Genomic DNA, 19,300 nt, shown 5'->3' with positions numbered 1-19,300 from the left:
TTTGTTCAGCTCAGCTGTTGTCAACTGTGCGGCTGCTGTGAAACTTCAGTTGATTCAATGAATATAGAGGGGGCGGAGTTATCAGCTTACTTACAGCTTGAGGATCCAATAAGATTTACACAAGCTCGTTTTAAGAACTTTCATTTGGTAAAACAGACAGACAGACGTAAAGGGTGACCAATAGCATTGATTAAAAAAAAAAAAAAAAAAAAAAAAAAACACCACCAAAAAAAGGGCACTTCGGAGTGTAAGGGCAAAAAGGGCATGTGCTCTGCACAGGTTGAGCCTGCACGTGCCTGCAGCTGTGGAAATATCTTATTTACTTTCTGAGTGTTGTAAGAATATCACGATAAAGGAATGTTTTAATTTTTTGGGAAACGCATTTTTTACACATTACCCAAGTGCTTTTGAATGCTATTTTAGCATCATTGCTAATGTTAACATTAGCGACAGAATGCTGTTACTGCATGTTTAGGGTTTAGGGCTGCGTTTCTCAAAAGCATCGTGAGTGGGGCTGTGCATGTTTGGGTAGGCAGCGATTCAATTCACGGTTCATAGGTTGTCGATTCAATAACGATTTCTGCAAATTTAGAACGATTCAATTCGATTCGATTCATTTTCATTCGATTATAACGACTTGATTCTGCATTATTTAGTGCATTCACGTGATTATTTAAATGCTTAATCAGGGGCAAATTACACAGCAGCCTTTATGGTTGTATGGAACCATAGGTTGAAAAAAAAAAAAAAAACTTTTGTTCATTGTTAGATGCTAGTTTAATGATGATAAATACCAGCGCTAGACTGCTCAGGTAACGCCGTCAGTAAGGTGTAAAGAACCATTGAAAAACTACAGAAAAGTAAAACTACTTCACTTTAGTATTACTGGCCACGAGTCCTAAGGAGAAGATCACACATTAGCTGCATCAGAGACAAAGAGAGATCACAATCCTGTGGTTTAAGGTCTCCATTAAATTGTGTTTGTCTAGTAATCTAATGTTTATATATTTCGAAAGCATTGAATCACTATAGAAATCGCAATTCATCCCATTCTTAGCGTTTAAATCAATTACTGTCCGAAATAGGCGATTTTCTTTTAGCAGATAATATTTTTAAATCCAAAATTAGGTTAAGCTATACACAGACATTAACAATATATTAAATTGACAAAAGCAATCTACAAGCTTAGCAAAGCTTTACAAACTTTCTTTAATTGCAGGCTGAGGTAGACACTGAATACAAGGGTGAGTCTCAACACGTAACTTCTGTTGAGTTGAAGAGAAAGTTGTGCGATGTGTCCTCAGGACACAGACTCGCTTGCTCTTTTCTACATCCATTGTTAGTTATACACTCACTTGTGTGTGTTTGAGGTTTGTGCTGAGTTTCACTTTCACCATATCAGAGAAAGCAAGACTTCACAGATGCTGCATGAGCTTATTCATCAAAATAATTTGTAAATGTAAAACATTACGTATGATAAAATAAATAAATAAATACACTGCACAAAAACATTAAGCAAATTTTAAGTTTAATTTGATTGTTATTTATAATTAATGTTAACTTGGGGGTGGGGTAATCGGTGTCCACATAAATCGTTGTTTTACAGTGTACAGTGGAAAAAATATTTTTTTCCTCTGGCTAACTTCTTTATTACTTGCACCCATTAAACGACTTAAGAGTTGAGGGGTCTTTTCCACTATAAATATTTTTTCTGCAATAATTATCAGCACTGGGTCTCTCCTCCATCTGTGTATGAATGAAAGACTTCCTCACAAACTGTAAAGCTGGGATCCCAGCTCTCCTCCACCATCACACTCAGCACCGGCTCTCCACAAGACTGTATTGAGCCCACTACTCTACTCTCTGTACACATATGAGTGAAATACAACTCATTCCACCAACAACATCATCTAATTTACAGATGATATCACAGTGATTGGACTCATCTCAGGAGGAGACGATGAATCAGCCTACATAGATGATGAATCAGAAACTAGAGGAGCGGTGATGTGTAGATAACTTGTCCCTGCTGAACACATCTAAGATAAAAGAGCTGATTCTGGACTTCAGGAGGCGTCATACTGAACCAGTCCCGCTCTACATCAACGGGGAATGTGCCCATATCCAACGACATGTCTTGGTCTGCTAACGCCCAGAAACCATCAAAAGGCCCAACAACGGCTGCACTTCCTCTGATCGCTCAGAGAGAACAACCGAGTGTTAAATGTCACCCTTGTTTAAACATACTGTGCAGATCAATGTGAAGACTGTAAACGGTTTACTCAGATTGCTCAATGTGAATATCACGACTCACGTCACTTGTATTTATTTGTAAAATTGCAGCCTACTGTACAGTCTTATGTTCTAATTTATTGTCTGTGGTTATATGTTTGTTCTTCTAACACCAGTCAGGAGCAGTGTTCCTAATTTCGTAGTATGCAGTGAAATAAAATGACAATAAAAGGCATTCAATCCAATTCAATTCGTACAGAAAATAAAAGAAAATTCAATCGGTACATATGAATAAACTTCACTTTACATTATTACATTATCCTGTCCAATAATCGCAACACATTGTGTTACTTTCGATAAGATACAACGTCTCATCTTTTTTTGAAGCTCTTTTATGTGGTGAACGCGGGAGAGCGAGTGACTGCGATCATCCCTTTCTCTTTTCTACTAAAAAAAATAAAATAAAAGACGTCCGCATTAATTCTCGATCGCTCTTATATTATCAGGTAACAAGTTAAAAGTAAAAAGTGACAGAACGGTAAATTATTGAACGAATATACATTTTTCATGACCAGCTAAAAAAAAAAAAACACAGTTCAATCAAGGTAAAGCTTTAATCCTGAAAGGTTAATGAGTGTAGGCTACATGACTTTGCAAGCATTTGACAAATGTCATAAATATCATCCAGTGTTTATTTCAGTGCGCAGCAGCTTTCCCCACATTGTCTTATGATCTGTTCATTTAATTAAATGTTTTTTTTATTCAAACTGTTGCATTTCTTATTAGAGTAATGAAATAAACATATGACTTCTACTCAACCAACAGCAATAATCCTCGAATAATGAATAACAGATGAAGAGGAGATGGCCACAATACCAAGTGTTGGACGAATATTAAAACCAGGAGAAAGAAGAACTGTTGATTAATGAATGTGAAGGATATAAAGATGAGTGTTTGTCACTAGAGTCTTTTGATGAAAATATATGCGATGAATGATACATGCACTACAACAACAAAAGGGAATTATTTTTTTAGTATTTTTCTCTTGTTGTTTCCAGTCAAAATATACTAAAATAAAGTGTCTACATAAGAATAATGACATTGTATTTAGTCATTTAAGTGTATATTTCTTATTTAGCAAATTATCTGAGGCTAGAAAAATAATCTTGTTTCAATTTGCATTAACATCTTTTTTTTTTTTTTTTTTTTTTGCAGCCTGAATAAATGAAGGTTATTTAAACATCGATTACGCTTTAAAAAAAAAAAAGAGGATGAGACCGAAATAAACCCGGAGGAAACCCTGCCCCGACCAGGTTATGCTCTAGTTACCTCGCTCCTGCTTTCTCGGCTTTGACAAACCTTCCATTCTGAAACTGAAAAAAAAAAAAAAATCAGAATTTCCCTCATTTCCTGGTTAACTAATCTTAGTCAGTTTTGCAAACGCAGAAAAGTGACAATAAGCATTAACTTTACCTCGAGCAAGTCATTTCGTGTCCACACAGTAAATCAATCTTCTTGTGCGAGACAGATTAACTCCGGAGAAGAGCATTTCGCTAAACATTTGCACGATAAAAATCCATCATGTATTTATTTAATCTGATATCTTAGTTTTAAATCTGTAATGAAAACAAAGAAACAATTTTATAATTAGATTCAGACATTTTGTAAAACAGCCTATAACATATATACTCAAAAAGAATCAATTTGAAACAATAACAATAGCATTGTGTCATAAGATTAAATCTTTTTGATGATTTTGCATGATTTATTCAGGTAGATTCCGCTGAAAAAAATTCTAAAAAAAAAATTAAGCCTTTAAAACTGCTCAAAAATAGCATGAGTAATGGGATGAAATGGAAATTATTGGCCGGAGTCGAACATAATGAAACACTGGGCCGAATTTTATTTTATTTTAATTATTTTTTTAATTCACCATAGCGTAAATGAAATAGACAAAATTTTCTTTTTTCCTTTTTATTCCATGCTTTTTAAATAATAATAATAATAATAATAATAATAATAATAATAATAATAATAATAATAATAATAATAAAATCAATTACAAGACAAGTGTCCCGACACTGAACATTTATTAACATTCTAGCAGACATTAGGGCTGGCCAGTATATACGAAATTGTATCTCGATACTGTCAAAAAATTTACAATATTCGATATATATCTCGATATGTTTGAATTTAAATTTAAATAATAAAAAAAAAAAATTTATTTTGCCCATTAAAAAATATTTAGATTAAACAGCTAATGTAAGCAGTTAAACCCACGGGCGTAGGTTTGGTCTCAGCTTTGGTGGGGACACTTGACTTGACTACTGCTAGTTTATTTGTGTGGCTAGCTAGTTATTTTGCCTACTTACACTCTGACTCTGCTTTATGAAAAAGCTTCCTATGTCCTTCTTGGGTAGCATCTACAAAGTTCAAAAAGGGGCAAAAAATTTTATATTAAAATGTTTTTACTCTGGCCTTTGTATGTGGCAGAGAGACAGCCCTGGTCGGCGTCGTCAACATGCGCGCGCACTCACACTCACACACACACACACACAAGCCGCTCACTGCTAGTGCAAGCACAAAAGTAGTCCTGGCCTGCGCGAGCCTGTCAGATACCCCGCCGCCAATCAAATTGTCAATTTATTATAAGAAACACAAGACTTTAACAGCCAATGACATTTCCAGCTGGAGAGACTCAACTGATTTTCTTCTGTTTAGAGTTAATCATCATCTAACTCAACCAGTCAAGAGCTACATTTAGCCTTAGATGTTATATGAATATGGTCCTGAAGCATAGCTTTTATTAGCTGACAATAATAATAAATAAATAAACATTATAGGCACAAATACAAATGTACTTTTAGAAATTGTTTTTGAAAAATATGGTGTTATTGTTTTGGCAAGCTTAAATTAAAACTTCTATGAAAACTTGTGTGATATTCCTTTAAAATAATGTTTCAGTATATCTTTTAAGTAGCTATATTTTACTAAGCAATTTCTTACATAATTTCTTTGAGTTAGACCAAACTTTTATTTTGGTGGGTTGTAGACAGAGTTTCTGTGTTTTTTTTTAACTATTATTATTAGCTATTAGGCCTACTTGACCTATAGTATACTCTACTGTGCAATAGTACTATATTTCTGTTTGAATTTCTTCAAGTTATACCGATATTTTATTTTGACACGTTGTCGTAAAGACATTGCCGTTTCTGTCAGTCTGTGTATACGATACGAATGAATGACGATAGTTTTATCAAATGAAATGGTGAAATCCTCTCATAGCGCGCTGTGCACATGTGCAGAAAGATGAAGTGAATATTTTAATTAAATGTTTGGTCAGTAGCTTAAACAAGGATTTGATTGTCCTGTAAGTGTCATTTGTAATAAGATGTACATAAACTGTTTATACATAATGTAGGCAAATACAAAATAAACAGTGTTATTATTAACCAATCATTATTGCCTAATTATATATATATATATATATATATATATATATATATATATATATATATATATATACACACACACACACACAAAAAACCATGGTTAATTTGCAGTTGCGATGGCTACAAAAACGATGATTTGTGGTGTTATTGATAAAACCATGGGTAATTTTCGTAAGTTTTCGTAAGGAAACTTTCACAGGAATAGTTGTATATGGATTGCCATTTTGAAATAAATTTAGAAGTAGAGCTGCTGCAAGCGAATTTTAGAGCTGCAAATCCATTTATCCTTTGCTGAAATTTCCGCATCTTCATAGAGAGAGCACGTCATGGTTGCTTAGCAAAGGCAGACGCCTCAGGGGTGCAACTGCCCAAGCACTTTGGAAAGAAGAAAGCAGCGCGCCTAGCGTTTTCCACGTGTTTTTAGGCCTGATATGTGAACGGCCCCTTATACAGCAAGTTCCATTTCCGCGATTCAATCCCTGTCGCTTTTCAAACACAAACGGGTGAATTTATGAATGAAAGTGTGAAAGTTCTGACACAAAACGAAGTTGTTAAGTATCCTCACGCTTTTTAAAAGTGGGTAATGTATCACGTAGTAGACTACACTAAGGTTAGTTATATATCATCAAAGTCTGTGCTTTCATTAAAGCTTCATTTATTGATAGATAGATAATCAATTTTTACCTAACTTTTCCTCCTGAGTCTCAGGCCGGTGACACACTAGCTGCGTGCTGTGAGCGTGGCGGTTCTGCTGCGTGGCGGCTGCTTCGCATTTTCTGTGTCTTTACACACCAGAATCGTGCCTGACATAGAGGGAGGCCGCCAACAGTCCAGTCTTCACGACAACAATATCTATACTTCATGTTGAGCATAAATATAAAGCCTACTGATAAAGGACACCATCAACAGTATTGACGGCAAAATAGACTATAGCCGCGTTTCCACCGCAGGAACTTTACCCAGGAACTAGGGACTTGGTCCGGTACTTGGTGTGTTTCCACCGCAGGAACCAGGAACTAAATAAAAGTTCCGGGTAAAAAAATGCCCCCCAGAAAGTCCCTGCTGGCGAGGTGGTACTTTTTTAAAGTTCAGGAACTTTCGGGGGCGGGACTTTGGCGCTAAACATGCTGATTGGTTGAGTTCACGCAGCATTGGTTGAGTTCAACCACCATTTATTCGGATCAACATTTTCAAAATATTACTGTTATTGTGTCATGAAATGTAATTTTAAAAGTATTTCAGGCGAGAATGTAGTTGTTTGAAACTCAAATCTGTTGTTTATTTATAAAGACAGCGCCTATTTAAAAATGTGTTTCGCCGATCTCGTAGACGGTGAGCTCCACTCGATCAGCGGGAGCTCAGTCCTCATGTATCCGCAGAGAGCAGCCTCTCCTGGGATAGACCTTCTGATATGTGCCGCTGGCTCTGATGTGTCTTTAGTGGTTAAACATAAAATATAATTCAGCTGCGGGGTAAATCTAACAGGTTTTCTTTGGTCTGTATTCAATTTATCTATATGTAAAAATGAAAATAAAAAGGCAAGTCTATATAATATTTCTTTCATTGTAATGGCTGTATATAACGTTACACTTATCCCTGAACTAAGTACATTTCTGCAGCTGCTATTATGTTTAAATGAAAATGAAAGGAGGCAGTGGTATTTTATATCCTATTTCGTTTTATTGTAAATATACTGAGGGGAAAATAACAGTAGCCAAAGCGATCTGAGTTCACGCAGCATTGGTTGAGTTCAACCACCATTTATTCGGATAATTTTCAAATATTACTGTTATTGTGTCATGAAATGTAATTTTAAAAGTATTTCAGGCCAGAATGTAGTTGTTTAAAACTCAAATATATGGTTTATTTATAAAGACAGCGCCTATTTAAAAATGTGTTTCGCCGATCTCGTAGACGGTGAGCTCCACTCGTTCAGCGGGAGCTCAGTCCTCATGTATCCGCAGAGAGCAGCCTCTCCTGGTTTGGATTATGTTTGGATGTTTTGGATTGCACTGTTGACAATAAACTGCACTTGGGTTCTCACTACACTTGCCTTCAGTGGCCTAATCATTACAGTTTCGTTTCTCATCCAACAGGCGAGAAGTTGAGCTGAACATCAGGGCAGGGCGCGGACAGGTACAGATACGCCCGCTCAGCTTCAGTGCATGCAGGAAAGGGACTCTTATTTGTGCGCCATTTGTCCTTCCTGCTATCTGTGCCTCAGACATGTAGCTCTGCACTTCCAGCGCTGAATGGTTGCCCGTGTCCTGCGCACAGATTACGAAATACTTCCACACAAATGACATGATAGCGAATGATTACAATGTAGTCTGTGCACGCGAGAGCACTTCCGGAAAAAAATCTGCCAAAAATAGACCTAGAACCGTCCGGTTCCGATTTATGGCCGGCTAAAAATATATTTATTTGTTTGTTAAAAGTTTTTTTTTTTTTTTGAGAAATTAACTAACAATTTACATTTAAGACTAAATTAACAAATGGATGTTTTGGCATTTATTTTGGCATGTCAAAATAATTGGTATGATTACTGGATTGTTTTTCAGAGAGTTTAAAATGTTGTTAACTGTTAAAACAATGTTAATTAGTAACTGAAGTTCTGAAAACATGTTTCATTTCCATTCTTTCAAAGTGCATCTCTTTTCTTTCTGCTTTCTTAAGATGAGCCCACAAGAAGAAGGTGCAGCACAAGACTAGAGACTGCAGAACAATACACGGTGAACACCTTGGCCCTAGTATTCACTGCATTAATACCTATGTTACCTTTTCCATTTCTGTACTGATGGAAAACGTGTTAAAATGCTATGAAAGATATGTAGATTTTTTTTATTTATTTATAAATGTATCTATTTTTGATCTGCAACATTTACTATGATTTAGTTTTGTTAAACAAAGTTACTCACTGTTACAACATATCAAATCCACTTGTCCTTCTAAAAATTTAAGAAAGGCCAGGCTAGAATTATAGTATTGTTACAACCAAAGTGAATAATCAATGGAATTATGATGGTTTATTTTCGTTCAACAGGGCAAAATCAAGGACTTCAGAACGGGACTTAGATCATATCAGTACCTACAAGATCCTAAACAAAAGGATCTGTTTAACAGACTTCATCTTGAAGACAGGCACCACAACAAACTAAGAGCTCCAGATGTTCTTCAGATAACTGAGCATTCATTACAGTCCCATGAGTCTTGTGCTGAAGAAGAGCTGATTCAGACTTTCATACAGAAACTACTGATGATGGACTACAGAGCAAGATATATTCATGCTAAAGTGATCAGTGAACGAGATCGATTAAAACAAGCAGACAATGATTCATCTGAGAGTGATATATTTGAAGATTTTTTTGAAAACAAAAGCTTGTTTCATGAAGGAACATGTCAATCTGACCTCATTCACCCGATGGATGTTCAGATGGCCATGCTTCATTGTGCTGATGGATTCCTGAAGCAGTTGATGGTCACTAAACTGTCCCAGTGTCAGTACGCTCTGCCTCTGCTTGTTCCTGATCCATTCACTCAACAGATTGAGTTTCCTCTCTGGACGTTCAGACAAATCAACAAGAGCTGGAAGATGACCAACACCAACAATGAAATCATCAGTCAAACCCAGCCCATCTACAAGGCTGAAACACCAATGGTGTTTTTCTTCAGGTTTGGCTCCGTGTCTTCATCCAAGTCTCAGCTGATGAATAGTCTGATCAATGAGAAACACAACATGTTCTTCCAAAGGAACTGTACAGGCAGCAGCAGAACCAGAGTCCTGATGGATGGAGTGGTGGAGATCGCCTGGTTCTGCCCTTCTGGATCATATGATGATAAATTCAGTGACTGTGTAGCATTCTGTAATCTACACGGTGATGCAGGAGACCATGAGAAACAGCTCCAGATCCTCACTGAAATGAGCTCAGTCAATGTTGTCCTTCTACCACAACTGGACAGGAATGACAAACATGCAGAAAAGATACAAAACCTGTACAGAGACAGAAAGCCACTCATTTGTCTTTTTACTGAGGATGAATCTGCTATAACTGAGCCGAAGAAAGGGAAAATCAAGATCGGTCTGAAACACAGGAATCAGTCAGAAGTATCTAAAGAACTCAGAAAAGCTATAAAAGATTATCTCTCAGAATCATCTTCCACTTTCAGACTTGAAGATGTGTCCAAACACTCAAACATCAGAGTAGATGAGGAAGATGATGATGACTGCAGGAGAGGAAGAGAAGCAGCACAGCAGATGATGAGTTTACTGAAGAAGAAAGATCTGACGAAAGTCAAACAATTATTTCTGCCTCATCAGGGGAAACTGTGGCATCAGTGGAGTCAGAAGAACAAAGAACTACATCGACTTGGAGCAGATGAGACAGAAATGGACATCAGCAGAAAACAAAGAGAGATGAAGAAAATTCGCAAAAAACAGCATGAATCTGACATCAGTGAGTTTATGAAGCTCTTTAGTAAAGAAATTAATCCAGATGCTGAACATGAAAATTTGTTCTTTCTCAAATGGCTTGCAATTCTCTTGGATGAATACACCTCAAATGACATTTCAGATCTACATCTTAAGTATGAAGAAAAGTGGGCAGCAGTTGTAAAATTGAAAGAGAAACATGATAAATCTGAGCAACTTAAAGCTGAACAAACTGAACTTGAGAGAATGTCTGAGGATCTTCAGGCTGCAGCTTTTGGTTTGGAGCACATCATTAGGGAGATCGGTCAGATCTATGAATCATGTTCATCTGTGAAGAAGAACAAGAAAGACCTGCAGGTTCACTTCTCTTCTCTCCCGAGTCTTGCAGCTGAGATGATGATCTCTGGATTTCCACTGGAGCTGATGGATGGAGATGCTGCTCATGTTCCTGTGATCTGGATCTCTGCTGTTCTAGATCAACTCGTCCAGAAACTGGGAGACCAGAGAGTCTTTGTGCTGTCAGTTTTAGGGCTTCAGAGCTCTGGGAAATCCACCATGCTGAACGCCATGTTTGGACTTGAGTTTGCCGTCAGTGCTGGAAGAACAACCAGAGGAGCTTTCATGCAGCTGATCAGAGTCTCAGACGAGGTGAAAACACAGATGAACTTTGACTATATTCTGGTTGTAGATACTGAGGGTCTTCGTGCTCTAGAACTGGCTGGAAGATCAACAAGACATCATGACAATGAACTGGCCACATTTGTTGTAGGTCTGGGAAATATGACTTTGATTAATATCTTTGGAGAAAATCCTGCTGAGATGCAAGATATTCTTCAGATTGTTGTTCAGGCCTTCCTGAGGATGAAGAGGGTCAGACTGAATCCCAGCTGTGTGTTTGTGCATCAGAACGTCTCAGACGTCACAGCTGGAGAAAAAAACATGGAGGGAAGGAGACGACTGCTAGAAAAACTGGATGAGATGACAAAACTTGCTGCTGAAGTGGAAGACTGTGATGAGGAATGTTTCAGTAATATCATTGCATTTGATATAGAGAATGATGTGAAGTATATATCTCAGCTCTGGGAGGGCAGTCCACCGATGGCACCACCAAACCCAAAATACTGTGAAAACATTCAAGAACTAAAGAAAACTATTGAAATGCATGCATCAAAATCACATGGAATGATGCTGAGAGACCTAAAAGATCGCATTAAAGATCTCTGGGAGGCATTATTGAATGAACAATTTGTCTTCAGCTTCAGAAATTCTCTAGAGGTTGCAACCTACAGGAAACTGGAGACAGAATACAGCAAGTGGTCCTGGAGCCTTCGTAGTGCCATGATGGAAATTGATAACAAATTACACAACAATATAGAAAATAGAGCAATCCATGAGGTTGAGGAAACTGATCTTAAAAGAGAACTGAAGAAGACAAGTGAAGAAGTGAAAAAGTCAATGTCAGAATTCTTTGAAAAAGACACTGATAAAGATATACTAATTAAATGGAAAACATCATTTGAAATGAAAATAAATGAGCTTCAGGAAAACATTGTGAGAGAAACAAAGAGGAAACTAAATAATACTCTACAACAGGGGGACCTGAAGACAAAGATCGATGCTCAATGGACTAACCATGAAATCACTCTCTTTGAAAAGAGCAAAGAATTAGCCTTAAATCTCAAAAACAAAGCAAATGATGAAGAAACACTGAAGAAAAAGTTTGATTTGTTTTGGGAAAAGAGTATGAATAAGATCATCTTAGACACTCAACCAATCAAAGACATTGATGTACTGAGAGATGTGAAAGAGATCCTCCGGGACATCAATAAAAGTGCTCCTATAGACCACAGAAAGCAGAACAGGGATATTTTCTCTGTGTCAGGTTATTCTGATTATGTAAAGTTAAAGAAATCCAGTGGAATTACAGGAGCTTTAACTTTTGCCATCCGATCAGCTCAAGAGATTTTTCGTCCAACTCTTTCTAAAGAGGATGAAGCTCAAATAAGATCATTAATCGCAGATGTTTCTCAACAGACAGACACAATGATTCAGTCATTTAACATTTCAAAGATGGGCTACAACATCAGCTACATTCAACAAATCACAGGTTACATCACAGCAAAATTAATAGAACATCAGGAAGGACCAGTGCAATATAAGTTCAAGAATGAATTCCCCATGGATCTGGTGCTTTCCATCTGTAAGAGAGTAAATAAGAAGATAACTGAACAACACAAACTGTTTAGAGACTCTAATGATCCTGTAATATATTTGGAGAAGAAGAGAGAAGAGTACTATTATATTTTCCAGAAATACTGTCGTGGATCAACATCAACTGACATTTTTGGTGAGATTATCTGTCAGAAACTGAAAGAGCCCATTGAGCAGAGCGTCTACAAGAAGACATCCAGAGATCTAACAGATGAAATGAGATCAAACTGTGAATCACTCAATGGAAACAGATTGAATCTGGAGAAACACATCCTGAAGTTTCTGGCTGATAATGAGAATTTTTCTGCATACATGGATTACATTAATTATCCCAGAGATCACTTCAAGTATTTCATCAGAGATGAAGTCAATCGGTACATCACTGATAAGTTCAGTCTCAGTGTTTTACCCAAGATGGAGGAGAACATTAAACTCCTGCAGCAGAAGATCATGACAGCAGCTCATGAATCCACTGAACATGTTCAAGTCAACAGTGGAGATGTTGGTTTGTGGTTGAAGAGTTTCACACAGCAGCTCTCAGACGTGCTGATCTTCTCTGAGAAAGACCTCAGTGGAGTCAAACATGATGATGTTGATGATTTCAACCTCCTAGAAGATGTGATCCAGAAAGAACTTCCTGCTATAATGGCTGACATCAGTAGTGAGTTGAAAACTGAAAAACTGGATCCCAAGTTCAGGCCAGAGGAGATTCTGATTGATCACTTCTGTCAGTGCTGTTGGGTTCAATGTCCGTTCTGTGGAGCCACCTGCACCAACACCATAGAAAACCATGATGGAGATCACAGTGTTCCTTTCCACAGATTAGATGGAGTAAATGGATACTATTATGATGATACAATGGATTTTGGTATAGATTTTTGTTCATCTTTAGTAATGAGTAATAAATCTTTTAAATCATCTGGACAGTGGTTCCCATATAAAGAATACAGGAGAGCAGGAGGGGTTTATGCAAAGTGGAGCATCACCCCTGATCTCTCTGACCTACCGTACTGGAAGTGGTTTGTGTGCAGATTCCAGAAAGATCTGGAAAAATACTATGGAAAATCATTTCAGGGTAAAGGAGAGATCCCAGAAAATTGGAGAAAATACACAAAAGAACATGTAATTGATAGTTTAGATTATTACTACACTTTCATGAGAAAAAGACAATTAACCCTAAGAAGGTGGATCTTTTCGTTGTCAAAGAGGTCAAAAAGTAAGAGAATTCGACCACATTTTGTGAAAATAACTGAAGAGGGGGATCACTAAAAATGCTGTTGTCATGAAATCCTCAAATCACAATTATTACCTAAAAGTAACATGGCAGTCTTTATGAGAAATAATATCGAGGGAACTGTAAGGCAACCAAGGCATTTTGTATCCTAGTCTTTAAATGTTTCCATTAAACCGTTAAAAAAATTCAAGACCATCAAAAAGAAAGAAACAATGAACTATGAATAACCTGATGCAACAGAGGCTCAGAGAACAAATCATGAACACTTTCTATGAAAAGAGCAAAAAGCTTGCCTTAAAACTGAAATAAAAATCAAATGAAGAAACATTGAAGAAAGTGTTTTTAGGAACTTAGTGTGAAGATCATTACAGCCATTTTTGAAATTTTGAACACTGAAAGAGAGCAAGCAACTTGGAGAGAACACAGAAGAGCAGGAGGAGTTAATGCAGAATGGAGCATCACCACTGATCTCTCTGAAATGTTGTTGTTGATTTGCAGATTCCAGAAACTACTAGAAAGATACTACAATAAAATATTATAGTTTATTAGTTTATAAAGTAAACTAAACTATAATAATAATAATAATAATAATACATTTTTTAAATGTTGTATTTTTGTAATGAACTAATAGAGATAAATACAGGCAGTGATGATTGAAATTCTGAGTTATGCATTCAAGTATATGATGACATTATAATCAAAACAATATTTCTTTTTTTAGAGTGTATTAGTGTTTCATCTTTTGAATTATCTTTAGTGTTTTATCATTCTTCATATACTTATTAAAAGTAATAAAAAAAAAATCATTTACAGTCTTTAAAATAACATGACCTGTAAATCATTGCCTGAGATGTCTCTACAAATGTACTTGTGTGAATATTTTTCATGTGTTATGTAATGTTAATACATATATAAAATATAACCAAAATAAACTGTGTAAATGTCTTTTCTGCACATTAAGTTTTATTCAGCTGCAAAACTATAGACATCTTTTTTTTTTAAAAGAGTGTGGTTGGGATAGAGAAAATTACTGTATGTTGATGATGAAAAGGTGAAGACTGAAGAAAGACAACCGGATGCAACATTGCATCCAGGTTCATCATTAAAACAGGATGATCACAAAAATAAATAAATAAATAAATATTTGCCACTGCATATTTATATAGCCTAATACTATATTACTTCTTAATTAAGTGAAGGATTTTGTGTATTTGAGTATAGTTCTTTCTTGTGTAATCAACATCTGATATGTCACCATGTGACTCTTTCCTGATGTACAGTAATTACACTAAATGTATAATGTGTTACCCATTTTGGTTGTCTCTATGATGTAATCATCATTTGCTTTTGTAAAGGTGAGAATCAAATTTGACTTTTTGACATCATAACTATATTCATATTGTGACGGTGGATTAAGGAAAGTCTGGAAGCAGATGCGAAATTAACAGTTTTAATTAAAATAGATGAGTATGAATACACAAACAAACAATGATGCTGAGACGTTGGCACTCCGTGGTGGTGGTGAGGAGGTGAGGAATCCTGATGGTGGCGGGGAGAAGGTGAGTAATCCGGATGATGAAGGCGTGTAGACAACAAGAGAGAACTGCGGGGAATAGAGCCGAAGGTAAGTGTCCGTGGCTGAGTGAACGTGTGGAGAGTGGATGAGGTTCAAGGGTAAACACAGATATCCAAACGCATACAACAATAAAGCCAGACGAACAGGGAAACCACATTAAACAAATGACAACGATCTCACAAACACAAGACGTGAGACAAGCCATTATATAGGAGATGAGTAATGAGTGGCAGCTGTTGCTGATACAATTAACGGAGACGCCCACAAATAATCAGTGCAGACGCGAAACACACAGATTTCACCACAAAGTGCAAACACCCTGAGACAATACCCCCCCCCACCCCCCCTCCCCCGCTAAGAACTTCTCTTGGAGTTCCCAGAAGGGCCTACCTGCTGATTGAATTCATCAATAAGGGAGTGATCCAATATGTCCCTAGCAGGTACCCAACTCCTCTCCTACGGACCGTAACCTTCCCAGTCCACCAGATACTGGAACCCTCGTCCCCTCCGTCTCGAGTCCAGAATACGATTAACCGAATGAGTCGGTTCCCCATCTACGAGACGTGGCGGCGGGGGAACCGGAGTAGGGGGATTAATACGTGCATAAAACACGGGTTTAATTTTGGACACATGAAAGGCGGGGTGTATCCTCTTGTACGCAGGAGGTAGTTTGAGGCGGACTGTCACCGGACTAATGATCTTGGTGATAGTGAATGGGCCGATAAATTTGGGAGCTAATTTATTAGACACAGATCGCAGATTTTTCATGAAATATATGCACACTATAGGTCAGTATGAACATCTTTCACTGGCGGGATGGAGGGAGGGGGATCTTCCAAAATGATTTGCTGGATTGGATCTGGCTTGTTCCAGCACAAATTAAGCTCTGGGTCTTATCTTCCTAATGATGTATAAAGCAAATCTGCGGGACTGGGCTATTGTAGAAGTATGGTCTGTGAAGCTTATCTGATCATCAATCACAACCCCAAGGTCCAGCTGTATAGCTGTGCTTGGTTTACCTCTCTTTTTCTGAGATTATTTTCATCTCATTGATCTGATGTCCCTTTTCTTTATTTGAAACACTGTTCCTTCAAATATTTGAGATCAGCTTTTGTTGGCTCTGCAAACATGTTTACTGAATGCACAGTTCCTATAGGATGATGGATTACAGCCTCTACCCCAGAGTGCATACGGCCAACCAGAGATGTATAGTAACGAAGTAGAACTACTTCACTACTGTACTTAAGTACTAAAAGGCGGTATCTGTACTTTACTGGAGTATTATTTTTTTCTCCTACTTCCACTTTTACTTCGGTACATATTTTCGCTGAGTTTAATACTTTTACTCCGATATTTTTTTTATGTGCTGCATCGTTACTCGTTACAATTATAATAATGTTACGAATCATTCCATTACAAACCACTGCCAGAACTGTAGATGGCAGGTTTGATGAAGCTGCCACATCATTGAGCGAATCAAGCGAGACTGCGCGTGCTGACTGAACTGCTGTGAAGAGAGAGATGAACACCGAGCCGAGCCAGAAAATGACTCGTTCACGAGTCAAGAACCGGTTGCATCGGTTTTCGGATGACCAGTAACGTTAGTTCTTTCTGACAGTTCGATTCAATAAACCAGTTGAAGAAAACAGTTCACCGATTCTTTTGCGCTCTATGCAATGGCGTCATTGGCGTTGACTGCACATGGGCTCATAACATTAACACAGAATCAGTTCAGAATCAATCACCAAAAGAATCAGTTCGGTTCCAGACGCTCTGTGTCGGTTTGCTTCACGCTAAATCACACATGCGCAGTATCATCAGCTCCTCGGTTCACGATTCGGACGCGTCTGACAAAAACGGTTCTTGACTCGTGAACGAGTCATTATCTGGCTCGGCTCGGTGTTCATCTTCAGTTCTCTCTTCACAGCAGTTCAGTCAGTGTACTGTTTGAGTCAATGAATTACTCCGGGATATTGGTTTGTTTTAACTCAGAGGGAGTGTCAGACACATTAAACAAGTTAAGCTTAATTCATCTGTGGATTAATGCGTATTGGAGACGCGAACTGTTTAAAACGATTCAGTTCGATTTGGTGAACCGTTTCAAAAAGATCCGGTTACATCGAATGATTTGTTCGCGAACCAGATATCACAAACTGCTTTGTTTTTAACTGTCTTACAACAGACACGGAAGAGAAGACAATGCTGAATAAAGTCGTAGTTTTTGCTATTTTTGGACCAACATGTATTTTCGATGCTTCAAAAAATTCTAAATGACCCTCTGATGTCTTACGGGTTTGAAACAACATGAGGGTAATAATGACATCATTTTGCAAATTGGGTAACTAACCCTACTAACCGTTTTTTTGTTTACAAGAAGTTACAGTCAAAGGAATTGTGATTGTCCTTTAGGTTAATCATTTGAAATAGTAAAAACAATATGTTCAAACTTTTGACTATTTTCTTTAATAGCTACATAACACAGTACTTCTACTTTTACTTTCAGTACTTGAGTAGTAAATTTTAAAATAGACTACTTGCAATACTTAAGTACAAAAAATGTTGAATACTTTAGTACTTCTACTTAAGTGTGGTGCTTAAAGAGCACTTCTACTTCTACTCAAGTCACTTTTTTGATAGAGCACTTGTACTTTTACTCAAGTATGGGTCTCTAGTACTTTATACATCTCTGCGGCCAACCGAATGATTATGAAATGCTTTTAGAAATGGATGAAAAACCACTAGGCTCAAAAACAGCATTCTGTCTACTAGACAGGGTGACAAATGAGAGGATATCATAATGTACAAGAAAATTAGAATTCATTAATTGCACGAATTATGTTAGGGTTAGCAATATAAAGAAAAGTTTCAGGGATGTATCATTTATAAAAACACATGAAATTGATTAAAGGAACACTCCACCGTTTTTTGAAATAGGGCTTATTCACATTATTTCCTACATTTAGATTGGTGGGCAAATGCATTTTTGTGTCAGTACATGCATTGTTTTAGTTTGACTGGGTCGGCGTTAGCTTAGCTTAGCACAATGAATGGAATCCTTTGTTGCCAGCTAGCATGGCCTGAGTAAAAGTGATCAAAAAAAAAAAAAAAAACCCGTGTGTGGCTCACGGGAGGTCAGTCTCATTGACTTGCGTTGGAGAAATATCCGTGGCCGGGTGACGGAATTTGGGGCAATTCCATGATGGCTTCACGCTTAAGGGCCCGTGGACATTTCACGGAATTCTGTGAGACCAGGTTGCGTGGACAGCTGTCCATTTGGTCCATTCGGCGTGGGGCGTTTTTTCCAGTTCACTTTGTCACACCGAAAAAAAAAAATCGAGTACTGCAGAATGGATCAGCGCCGTGAAATCCTCTGTAGATGTGACACAACTTCGGGCACGCTCATCTTGATCTGACGTGTTGAGCCTGGTCATCAATGGCAAAAACATGTCCCACTCTCTACAGCACAGACACTCTATTTCCGTCGGCATAGATTGGCATATTCCCCCACATTCACACCACCAGTTCATGTTGGCTCTCATCCTCACGTCCTCAGGCTGTTGAGCAATCGCAACCTCCTCCTCCTGTCGTTCTATTTCCAAAGCACGCAGCTCGTCTTCTGTAAACTCTGGTTCAAATAGGTATGGTTCTGATTCTTGACTGTCTGAGAAGTCACCCTCTTCGTCTCTCTCAAAATCAGCCATGTTCATCGCCATTCGTGTATTGTAAGGAAAATAGCCAGGCAGCTACTATTCACGCCGGTATGTTGACGGAAGTCGTGGGATTTCATGTGTTGCGTGATTCTCTGCGCCGAAGTAGCAGTGCTTCGCCTAAGCAGCAGTGCTTCGCCTGTGCTTCCCCATAATATAGGCCCAAGTCAATATCTGCCTAGGAAATCGCCTAGTGTTAATCTGGATCGCTATTTGTACTCGTTGTGAATACGCAGGCCACAAGAAGTAATTAGGTGGGGTTTTTTTTTTAAATTGTTTGATCACTTTTACTCAGGCCATGCTAGCTGGCAACAAAGGATTCCATTCATTGTGCTAAGCTAAGCTAACGCCGACCCAGTCAAACTAAAACAATGCATGCACTGACACAAAAATGCATTTGCCCACCTATCTAAATGTAGGAAATAATGTGAATAAGCCCTATTTCAAAAAACGGTG

At 37.7% G+C, this 19,300-nt stretch overlaps 1 protein-coding gene across 1 annotated transcript; it reads left to right on the top strand.

Moving 5' to 3' along the window:
- Nucleotides 1–6,270: 6,270 nt before the first annotated feature.
- Nucleotides 6,271–13,596, top strand: LOC113094610 (interferon-induced very large GTPase 1-like). Its single transcript, XM_026260206.1, has 2 exons — nt 6,271–6,297; nt 8,731–13,596. The coding sequence occupies exons 1-2, from the start codon at nt 6,271–6,273 to the stop codon at nt 13,594–13,596; spliced, it is 4,893 nt and encodes a 1,630-aa protein (XP_026115991.1).
- Nucleotides 13,597–19,300: the final 5,704 nt, after the last annotated feature.

Source organism: Carassius auratus, unplaced genomic scaffold (genome assembly GCF_003368295.1).
Source record: "Carassius auratus strain Wakin unplaced genomic scaffold, ASM336829v1 scaf_tig00215412, whole genome shotgun sequence".
Taxonomy (NCBI): domain Eukaryota; kingdom Metazoa; phylum Chordata; class Actinopteri; order Cypriniformes; family Cyprinidae; genus Carassius; species Carassius auratus.
This window is presented reverse-complemented; position numbering and strand designations above follow the sequence as displayed.